The sequence below is a fragment of the Vulpes lagopus genome, chromosome 3 (assembly GCF_018345385.1).
Source record: "Vulpes lagopus strain Blue_001 chromosome 3, ASM1834538v1, whole genome shotgun sequence".
NCBI classification, from domain to species: Eukaryota; Metazoa; Chordata; class Mammalia; order Carnivora; family Canidae; genus Vulpes; species Vulpes lagopus.
Window position 1 is genome coordinate 128322066 of NC_054826.1, and position 11050 is coordinate 128333115.

The 11050-nt window shown below is 63.6% G+C and overlaps 1 protein-coding gene across 3 annotated transcripts; it reads right to left on the bottom strand.

Moving 5' to 3' along the window:
- Window positions 1–86: 86 nt before the first annotated feature.
- Window positions 87–11031, bottom strand: TELO2 (telomere maintenance 2). 3 transcript variants are annotated; one of them, XM_041747602.1, is made up of 21 exons: window positions 10799–11028; window positions 9761–10138; window positions 8851–9128; window positions 7440–7508; window positions 7109–7256; window positions 6716–6818; window positions 6420–6488; window positions 6105–6246; window positions 5884–6020; window positions 5407–5486; window positions 5093–5194; window positions 4723–4811; window positions 4481–4572; window positions 4219–4335; window positions 4043–4114; window positions 2746–2910; window positions 2272–2363; window positions 1844–1943; window positions 1680–1744; window positions 1324–1439; window positions 87–373 (listed from the first exon to the last, which is right to left on the bottom strand). In XM_041747602.1, exons 2-21 carry the CDS (start codon window positions 10093–10095, stop codon window positions 267–269), a joined length of 2478 nt encoding a protein of 825 aa, XP_041603536.1. In that variant the 5' UTR covers window positions 10096–10138; window positions 10799–11028; the 3' UTR covers window positions 87–266. The 3 variants fall into 3 exon arrangements, with proteins under 3 accessions (XP_041603536.1, XP_041603535.1, XP_041603534.1); XM_041747601.1 differs by having other exon boundaries at window positions 87–1439; window positions 9761–10167; window positions 10799–11031; XM_041747600.1 differs by having other exon boundaries at window positions 87–1439; window positions 10799–11030.
- Between the last annotated feature and the right edge of the window lie 19 nt (window positions 11032–11050).

Consider the following 11050-nt stretch of genomic DNA (forward strand, 5'->3'; position numbering starts at 1 on the left):
CGCCTCCCAGCAGCCTCCAGCATGTGTGTCCCTGCGGACCGTGCCGAGCAGCTCAGAGCCCTGAGGCATGGGGTTGAGCACCTGCAGCTTTTTCTTCTCCTTTTTTATTTTTTTTTAAAGTCTCCTGCATTTGGGTGAGGAAGGGGCTTGGGGACAGTCAGAGAATCAGCCCACAGGGGCCCCAGCAGCTCCCTCCCTCCGGGGATGCCGTGTCCGCGGGGGCAGTGCCAGAGGCCCTGGCGTGGACCGCTGCTGGAGCACTCAGGCTAAGGAGGCGTCAGCGGGAGGAGTGTGTCTTTGAGCTTCTCCAGGAGCAGCAGTGCTTTCACAGCCAGCACCCTGCAGTCCTCGTCGGAGTCCTGCTCCGCCACATCTGCCAAAGACGAAAAGAAAGTGGGCCGCAGCAGTGTCACATGGCTGGGCAGGCCTGCCGTCTGTGGTTTCCTCAGGGAAGTCTTCCTGCACAAGCTCATGGGGCCCCGTGTGGCCCGGCGATCCCCACCCCCTCCCCATGGAAGCGAAGGGCTTTACTCTGTCCCTGTGCAGGGGCAACGTCCCGCTCCCGCTGCAGCGATGGTGGCAGGGAGGCAGTGGGATGGAAGAGACCCACTGTCTCTGTGGGGAGGACACATGTGCCCAGGACAGTGCGACCTGTCCCAGGACGCAGGATGCTGCCACACACCGGCAGCACTGCCCACAGCCGTCCTGACACGTGATCAGAGCCCCATTGAAGGGCGCTCTGCAAACCCACCAACATGACAAAAGGGGCCCGGGACAACCCGCACTGGAGGGGCCCTGCCTGGACCCAGGTCTGGTAGAAAAGACAGAAATAGGCCTTCATCAGACCCTGGGCATCCACGTGGGGCAGCAGGTCAGACCCTAGAGTCCCGGCCATGAGCCCCGGGGGTGGAAATGCGTGCGCTGCTCTGGACAACTCCAGTGCCTGCAGACGGGAGGTCACGCTGGCTCCAAGAATGTTGACGGGGGATAGTGTCAGAACACTCACCGGCCGACCTGGTTCCGTGGTGCTCGCTGTATGGTTCTTGTAACCGTGACAAAGTGTTGGAATATTCCACAAATACAGACCTCATCCCCCACCTCAGAACGCCTTCCCTTGCCCCCCGCCCCGCAAAACCCCCCAAAGCAACCCAGTAACAGCCACGTCCCCATCCCCTGCCAGGGGCCGCTTCGTGCGCAGACAAGGAGCGACAGGACAGCCCCAAGGCCTCTGCCATCCCCATGCCCTGGCCCACGACAACGCTCCGGGCCACACCAGCCTCCTCCCGCCCGCCTCGCCAACGCAGCTGGGGGCCCGGTGTTCACCCGCCAGCCAGGGCCGGGCTTCCAGCAGCTCATCTGGCAGGTCAGTCAGCAGCCGAGCAGTCGGAACGCTGAGCAGGACAGCGGAGACCGCAGACAACAGGCCTTGGCGCACGTAGCTAAAGGCAGGAAGGCCGAGTCCTGACGGAGCCCCGGGCCACAGAGACCCCACATCTGCTCAGGGTTACGGCAGACCCACAGGCCACCAAAGCACACCCAACCCCACCCTCCCCTTCCCACTCACAAAGTGCCAGGCCAAGCTAGGATCGCCCCTGCCTCTGCCATCCACATCACAGCAGGATTTGGAACCCCATCTCTGTCCACATGGGACCACTGCCCTCAGCCCCACAGCCACTCACGCATCACCGTGGAAACGAAGGGTCCACACAAATTCCAAGAGGGCCTTGCCCATGGGCACAGCCACCTGAAACAGCAGAGGCCATGGGCAGGGGTCGTGGCACCCAGAGATCCCCACCCTGGAGCCTGTGCTGCATCCCAGGTGAAGCTGCCACTTCCAACTCACCGTGGTGTTCACAGCCAGGTACATCAGGGCTCCTAAAGTGTGGGCCAATCTCCCAAGGACCAGTTGGTCCTCTCCCAAAAGGTCAAAGGTCACCAGAGGCCTAAAACAGAATCCTGTAATGTGCAGGCTGGGCCCTCGGAGCTGGCTCCCAAGACCTGGGCCACCGAGGGACACCCAGTACCCGGACGCTCCTCACTGCCTGTCCCCGGGCAGCACCCAGAGCCACGTGAGGTGTTGGACAGACGCAGCATGGCCCCTGCCCGCCAGCCAGAACCCACCACCTGTGACAGGCTGCGGCTCTGGACACCCTCACTTCACCATTTAAGCTTTAGACGGCCACCACCCAGATCGTGACCCGCTGCTGGGACCGCAGACCCCACCCCGGGGGAAGCCGCTCGTTGGCAGGGATGTGCAGGCCTCCCGCTCACCTGTCAAAGTGCTGAATGAGGGGGAAGAAGAACCAGCCAGCTACCAAGCTGAATTTGTTGGGGCCAGCATCCGGTCCCTGCCGGGCAGAGCCCTGCAAACATACAGTGCTCACAGGCACCAGCCCTCCCCCGTGCGGGACTCAGCTGTGGGCACCCGGCCGTCCTGTGCGCCGCTGGGAGTGAGCAGCACCCGCCCCCCATGACAGCCTGGCCCGAGTGGACCCTGATGACACAGCAAACACCCCGTCACTTCTTGCTGACCTAGAACCTCTAGGGCCTTTTTCACACACACGTGCACAGTCACGTTTTGAAACCACTCCACTTTGAAGCCCCACGGCACCCGTCCCGTCGCTCAGTTTGTACCCAAACCCCCTTCACAGGAAGGACCCTAGTGTGGGCGCCATCCTGGTCCCGACTCGGCCCCGCTCAGTGCAGGCGGCAGCTAGAGGTCACTGAGCACGGGTCCTGGCTGACCTTAGAGAACCGCCGGGTCTTGTTTCTGATCCGCTCTTCCACGACCGCCCGCCAGGCGGGAGCCTCGGTGCTGCTGGACGGGGAGGCGGGACTCGGGGAGCTGACCTGGGCAGCCTTGGGGAGGCGCCCCGGCCGAGACAGCTCCTGGGCCGCCAGGGTCAGGACCTAAAGGAGGGGGAAGACCAGGACATTGTTGCTGCTCTAGGGAGGCATGGTACTTTCTAACACTCCGGGTAAGCCAAGTGCCCTTGAGCCCTCCGCTCCCTGGGCAGTCGGCCCTCACGGGCGGCGTGGAGGACGCTCAGGGACCACTCAGAATGTCAGTTCCAAGCATCACAGGATCACTTCACGCATGTGCGGACAGGAGGGAACGTGGCCGTGCTCCCTGGCAACAGGCCAGCGGCCTTGCTTCTGCACCCAGAGCCCCTTCTAGTCCAGAACCTCATCCAACCTGGCACCCAGCCACCTGGGAAAGGGAATGAAGTTCTGACCCAGACTGCACACGGGGGCAGACGGGCCCAGAACAAGTGCAGGAAGCACTGGCAGGGTGGCAGAGAGTAGCCTGGTGCTTGCAGGTGCCAGAGCACGGGAGCGCGCGTCATGGGCTGTTCCTCTGAGGGCAACACAGGATGTAGTCACACGACACTATCCAGGCACCAAGTGCCACTGAACTGCAAGCACCGAGATGGTGACCTGTGCAGTGCCATCTCTGTTTTCCTGTTTCACCACATAAGATGCACACACTGTCACACTTGCCGTCCTGACTGTTGTGCGTGCCCAGCTCAGCCGCAGCACGTCATTCACATCACGTGGCCATCGCCACCATCTCCTAAACTGGAGCATGGTCTCCGTGAAACACACCCTCTCCACCATCTACTTCCTGTCTATAATTTTTTTTTTCTGTCTGTGATTTTGATGACCCTAGAGACCTGCCTCTCGTGACCAACTTTTCCCACCGAGCAGTGTCCAGTAGGTTCACCCACACCATGGCAGGTGTTAGAACGTCCTTTGTTTGTAAAACCAGATAATGTTCTGTCACATGGACGGGGAATCATACGGCAAGGGAATTTGTCTTAATAAACCTTTTGTCTGAGGCAAAGGACACAGCCTCCACGGAGTCCCACGCACTGCTAAGAAAGCCCCAGACAGGTGCCAGTCCCAGGCCCTTGGGTCCAGCAACAAGGGACCAAGGGAGGCCTCTGGTTCCGACCACGTGGCTTGTGGCAAGTACCCGCTCCCCTCCCCTTACGAGGGCCGCTTGGGCCTGGCAAGCGGGACACGGGGCCCAAGCACTTACGTCCAGGATGTCCATGCGCTGCCGGAGGCTGAAGTTGATGGCGTAGAATTGTGAGGTCAGATACTCCGCTACCTAAGCCAGGCATGCGAGAGGCTGCTATGAGCCGCCACTCGGGTTGGGCCCCAACGCAAACGCCGTCCGGGCGGCAGGACCATAGCACCGCCCCAGGGACTCACCGGGGCCGGGTCTGTGACCACGACGGCCACTAGGGCTCGCTGGCGCAGCTCCTCGAACCCCACCACACTCATCTTCTCCTCCAGGTGCAGCAGCACCTTGGCCAGCTCCACGCTCACCTGCACGCAGGGGTCAGAGGCCTCAGCCCCCGCCTGCCCTAGGCCCCCGCAGCCCTCTGCCTCCCCATCCCAGCCATGGGCCTCCTGGCCAGACACATGACCACTGAGGCACATGCCCCTCTTCGACATCACCTGCCCCACTCACCTCGCGAGTGGCGGCTGGGCGCCTGACGATCAGCCCCTCAACAGCTTGCAGAGCTGCCTCCCAGCGCTCCCAGTCCTCCGAGGAGGTCAGGGCTGCACAGAACAGACGGGCCTGCGCTGGTCCTCAGCCCTGACCTCGTGCGAGGCAGAGCTGGCGGCCAGGGACTGGGAACAGGCCGTTCCCGCGGTGCAGCCACCCCAGGGCAGGCGCTCGGCGGGGCTCCCGCGGGGGAAGGGGCCCACCTTCCACACAGTCCCGGAGGTAGGCAGGCGCCTTACTGCTCTTCAGCTCTTGGTCCCCGGACATGTCATAGGGGACAAGGTCGTCGTCACTGAGGAAGCAGCAGAGGCCCATGGGGCCCGCCTGTCACCCAGGGGCAGGCAACAGGCGGGCCGTGCTCCTGACTCACTGGAATTCACCCTAAGTCCCCGAAGCCTCAGGAGCCGCAGACTTTGCTATCAGGGCGCTCGCAGAGAGCGGCAAGGCTGCAAGGCTGACCCGCGACCTCCAGGCAGCGTGGGCTGTCCACTCCCATGCTCACGTGTGTGGGGCTCTGAGACCAGCCCAGGGCTGCTCCCCCCTCTGCCGTTTCCACCTGAGATCAGCCCCTACCTGTCCAGGTCAGAGCCCGCACCCTCCGCCTGGGCCGGAACACCACCACCTTCCGTGCTCCCTCTGTCAGGAGCCTCTGTAGCCACTGGAGCAACAGCCGGGCTTTGGAGAACAAAGAAGGAACCCTAGGGGAGGCCCCACACAAGCTTCTGGCCCCAGGCAGTGCTTCCCCTGCCCCTACCCGATGCTTCTTTACTCAAGTCTCAGCAACTACAGCCCAGGATAAGGTAAGGGAGTAGCATGCGTGCAGGAATGGGCCCTGCCCGGCCCCCCGAGCCCAGAGCGCAGGGACCATGGGGCTTAGGGACCCTCACCTCGCTTCCGAGGGGCTGTCAGCCGCAGGCTGGGCTGCCACCAGGGCCAGCAGCTCTCGGCTCAGTTCATCATCTTCATACTGAAAGGCACACAGGCTGGAGCTGGCGGGGAGAGTGATGAGGGGGCAGGCCCGGGGCCCCCAGAGCCTCCACCACGGCTCACAACTTCACGAGTCTCCGCACAACAGCGGGCAGCGCTGGATGTGCAAGGTCAGGGGAGCCCACCCTCCAGAGGGGCTGGAATCCCAAGACATCCCAGGGGCTCAGCAGGTGGACAGGAAGGGACGCCTGTCCGCTGTGTCCTGCCCAGAGAGAACACTTCCAGATGTCCCAGGGAATCCACCTGGGGGCATGTGTTCAGGACCTGCTGAGGGGCTATGACCCCGTCCCCTTGGGGCCACCAGGGCTAGTTCCATGCCAACACACAGGTTTATGGGCCCCGGGCTGGGAGACACTGAGGGTGCAGGCCTTGTTCACCTGGAACCTCAGGGGAGGGCCCTTGGGGTGGATCCGGGCACTGGCTACTTCGGCCACAATCATGCCCAGGTGGCGCACGGCAGGCAGGCTGCTGTCCAGGCGACTCTTCACTCCCGCCATGAGGCTGGCCAGCAGCTCTAGAAGCAGTGACACCCACAGGCTGAGTGCTGCGGGCGTGCTGGGCAGGGCGGGCATGGGGCAGGTGCCCACGTCCTGCTCACCGTCCCGGCTGTCCCGGAGCTCTGCCTCCCGCAGGTGCGCCAGGCAGATGAGGACAGCCTTGCTGACGTAGCGCTGCTGAGGCAGAGGCGCGTGGCGGATGGCACTGCTGCTGCCCCACGTCTCCAAGAGCTCCTTCAGCGCCTGGTGGGTGGCACAGCCCGGCCAGGTTAGACAGCTCCACCGACCTCCCCAGCAGGGCACGGGACCGCGTGGCCCTCGGTGCCACCATCCTCGCCCACGGCCAGCCCAAGAGGGGCTCTGTTCCAGGCAGAAGTGTTGGGAGCGGCAGGGATGGTGGGCCGGGCCACGCTCACCTGTACAAGGAGTGGGCGCCGTTGGCTGTCCATGGCCAGGTACCCCAGCAGGCTCTGTAGCATGGGTGTCTGTGACAGAAGCCGGGTACCATGTCACCTTCTACCGAGCCAACACCCACTGGCCACATGATGGGCCAAGGACCGCCTGGCCGGGGGCCCCAGAGCAAGGTCTGGGATGAGGATCAGCAGGGTTTCCTGGGCGACTGAGCTCTGCTCCGCCTGCTATGGTCACGTCTCCCAGGCCCTGGGGCCACCCTCAGCCCTTGCCCTCGCCCTTGCCCTCACCACGCTCTCACCGAGTATCGATACTGTAGGAACAGAATTTTTCGGGTCATCACAAACCGGGCCTTCTTACTCTTCATCACTAGGTTCCCCAGCAGCCTGGAGAGGACTTCAGACCTGCGAGGCACAGTCGAGGAGAGAGGGCAAAACGTGATCTCCAGAGACCTCAGCAGGCCGGCCCCCATCCCCCGGGCTCTGTGCTAACCACCAGGAACCCAGTGCCTGCGCCGCAGCTGAGCCGGACCTGAATTCTCCCTCCCAGTGAACGTGGAAACCAGAAGAGCCCCGCACCTCAACACAAGTGGACTTCCCCTCCCTGGCCTAGCCGACCAAGGAGACAGCCTCTCCACGGGAGCTTGGACTCGCTGTCCCTGGAACCCCCACCTCCTGCCCTCCTGGCTCCTTACCCCGAGGTAGCCTCCACCAGTCCAGTTAGCAGAGCCTCCATGGCCCGGTCGGGCACACACTCCATCAGGCGCCAGCAGACCCGCTGCCAGAGGCAGTTGCCCTGGGTGAGGGCCATCAGCTGCGGCACCAGCACGCCCAGGATCTCCTCTGGGGGAAGCACATGGAAGCCTGAGCTGGGGGCCCAAGGGCACCTAGGGTCTACGCTGGGGGGTGGGGGTGTAGGCCCAGGTGACGGGACCATCCTCCCGCCCCCTCCAGGATGGCAGACACAAAGGACGGGGAGATAGCTAGAAAGCACTGGGGGCTCCTCCCAGGACTGGAAACACTCACTCTGTCTCCCATGGACACAGGCTTTCCCCAGCACCTGAGACAAGAAGGAGATGGAGCAGTCCCAGCCACCTGGCACGAGAAGGAAAGGGGGCAGTCAGGGGCAAGGCCACAAGGCAACTCCCGACTAGGTGCAAGCAGACCTCCTTTCTGGACAGGGCATCTTTGTGTCATAAAAACACCACTCGGGCAGCCCCGGTGGCGCAGCGGTTTAGCGCTGCCTGCAGCCCAGGGCGTGATCCTGGAGACCCTGGATCGAGTCCCACGTCAGGCTCTTTGCATGGAGCCTGCTTCTCCCCCCGGCCTGTGTCTCTGCCTCTCTCTCTCTGTCTCTATGAATAAATAAATAAAATCTTTAAAAAAGAAAAAAAAAGAAAAAAAACACCACTCCTCTCCATCTAACTCCAACTGAAATCCCAGTAGCACTGTTTCTAACCGGAAGCACCCATCATAATTTCAAACAGCCTTTCACCCTCCTGCTCGCCCAATCACCACGGAGTAGGGCCCAGTGTGGTGGCACAAGGAGGAGGCACCGAGGGGTGGCCCAGGCAGTCAGCCACATGGTGCGGGTGGCAGGCGTCTGAGCCACCTGCAGGAAGCGACAGGGCATGGGGACATGTGAGGATGGGCGCACCAGCTCCACCAGAAGCGCCAGGAGGACGGTCCCCAGCATGAGACAGGACGTGCATGATGCAAACGCAGCATCTGCCACCTAAAGAGGGGGTATCCGAGGTCCTACAAGGACGAGGATGCAGCCGCCCAATGGAAGCACATGTGGTCTAGATCTGCTCTCGACTCATTCAGAACATGCTGGGGGCTTCTCCCAGCACAGACGAGGAGGCGGGGCAGCCCGGCTAAGCCGAGACAGACCCCGTGGGCTCAGCAGACACAGGCATGCCTTGCCTCAGCCTGCTCCCTCACCCAGTACAGTGGCAAGGCCTCCCTCGTGGGGTGGCCACGGGGGCCACGTGAGCACAAGTGAAGGGAGCGCCCGCACATGGCACCCACTGCACAGCCTCAGCTGCTGGGGCACTGGACACAGAGGGGCAAGACCCTGTGCTCACCCCACAGCGGGAGAGCAGGTGGTCCAGACACCAGGGCCCACCTGGGGCGGCGGAGACTGAGCGATGTGGTCTTTAAGCCACGCGGTGAGTGGCCCAGCAGTGAGCAGCCCCACTGGGTCGGCTTCACCAGCAGCCCAACCAGGAGCTAAAGGAATCAAGGTCATCTCCATCTCCAAGGTCAAGAGCCAAGAAGCTCAGCCACTGTGACCACTACAGGTCCCTACCAGCCCACAGACCTGCCAACGGCATCACCCAGAGAATCCCTTCTCCAGAGGCCGTGAGAAGCCACGGGGGGGTGGGGGGCAGTGGCCAGAGAAGAGGGCTGGAGGACAGCGCGGAGGGCCCCGCACCTCGCAGAGAGTCCACCACGGCCTGCAGCACCCGCAGGAGCTCCTCGCCGAGCAGAGGGAAGTAGTTCTGCGGAAGGAAGGCAGCCAGGTTCTCCCGCTGCAGGCGGTTGCCTAGGTGGTCGGGCAGGCCCACCAGCTTGGTGAGGAGCGTCTCCTGGAGCAGCGGGAAGGCCGGCTCGGGCAGCTGCCGACACTGGCCCTCCATCACGGCGGCCACCCTGCCGGCGCCCAGGAACCGGGCCAGCAGCTGCGCCATCTTCATCAGACGGAAGCTCGGGCTGAAGCAAGAGCAGGCGTCACGCCCACAGGAGAAGCCGTCATTACACCCGCGCAACCCACAGCTCACCCGGCACCTAAAACCGATGGTTTAAATCCCCCTGGCAGCCAGCCATTGCAGGGCGTGAGCACCTGCTGAGCCCAGGGAGCCGCCCCGCTGGGACACAGGACACTCCACACCAGCTCTGCGCTCCACACCAGCTCTGCGTGTATCTCAGCAACTGCAACCCAGCTGTGCCACGACCCGGGGCCACGTGCAGCCCCGCACGACGCAGCGTCTGGGAACCGCCTCAAGGAAGGTGTCCCCATGAGTTTGCTGTAGAGCCGGGTGGCTCACTGCACAGCAGAGAGGCACGGAGGGAAGGAAGGGGCCCCAGGAGGACGGCAAGGGCCACGGCCTAAGCCACTGGGATGGGAACGCTCCTGCTCCCTCCCTCCACCAACAGGGCAGGACCCAGGGCAAGGGCCTCTTCATTGCCAAGGAGATTAACACAACCCCCTTTAAATCCTCTGGTGCGGGCAAGTCCTACTCTCACCTTTCAGGACACCGAATTCCCGCAGCTACTGGAGAACCTGCGGGCCCGCAATCCTTTGCATCACAAGTGACCACATAATCAGACCGAGTCCCACTCACCCAGCCGTGCCCTCGATGGACTCCATCAGCACCAGGAAAGCTTGGTCTGCAGGGCCCTCCAGAAAGAAGCTGGCCCACAGCGCCTCCAGCTGGCCGCCCGGAAGGAGCTCCAGCCAGGCAGGGCTCAGCCTGCCCACCAGACACCGGAGCAGAGCTGAGAAGTGCATTCTGGCAAACTCCTCCTGTTCCCCAGGAAGGGCCGGGTTCTCCGCTCCACCGAGATACCGCTTCAGGGACCCCAGCGTGGAAAGGATGTGGTCGCCATCCTCGGAGGAGGAAAGGGTGTGAACTGCTTCCCGGACGGTGAGCCGGACTGCAGAGACAGCTGGGTCCATCCTGGAGTCCACAGGAGACGCAGGGGAGAAGGCCACGGAGCCCCTGGCAACCACGCGGGACCCGCTGTCAGACTAGAGTGGGTTCCACATTCTCTCAGAACCCCCATCCCCTGGCCCCTCTTGTTAGGCGGCTAGGGACCCCATCTCTCCGCACCCGCAGGATTGTCCCCTGCCAGCACCAGCCATTTCTACCAAGAGTTGGTTCCCAGCTCAGGGCCCTCCTGGTACCCTCTACAGTAGGTCCACTGGACCTCAGGGTCACAGCTGGGGTGCTGCTGGCATCTAGTGAGGGGGTGGGAGAGGCCCAGGATGGTCAACGTCACCTATGTGCAGGACAGCACCCACCACAGGGGATTATCCTAACTCCTGCGTCGGCGGCGCTAAGGCCGGGGACCCTGGACCCCCGCATCCTAGCTTCTCTCCCAGGAACCCGTGTCATCTGCAGTATTTCTGGTCAGGCCCCTCTGCGGGGTTCAGTACCACTAGGTAGGTGGTCTGTCCGCGCACCTGGCCACTAGCTAAGGCTGCATCGGGGCGGGGGGGGGGGGGCACCTGGGGGACGGGAGGGGGGCCTCCGGGGCGGGCGGGGGACCTCGAGGCCGGGGTAGGGGGGGAACCTCGAGGCCGGGAGGGAGGGCCTCGGGGACGGAAGGGCCCTGGGGGGGCCTAGGGGGGGGCCCGGGGGTCTCGGGGAGGCGCGCACCCGCTGGGTCCCGGAGTCTCCCCGCGCGCTCCCGGCCGCCCCGCCGCTGCTACCCCTCCGTCGATTCGGCACGGCCGCCGAGGCCCAGTTCCGCACGCAGTTCGCGGCCTAGACCGTGAGACCACGGGGCACGAGCTCCCCACGCGCTGGCAGAGCTGCCACTGAATTTTTTCGAGTCCGTGAGGCCGGTGCCCACCGGCACATCACGACGAATCTGCAGCGAAGCCCGGGACCCGGAAGAGGCGTGGGGCG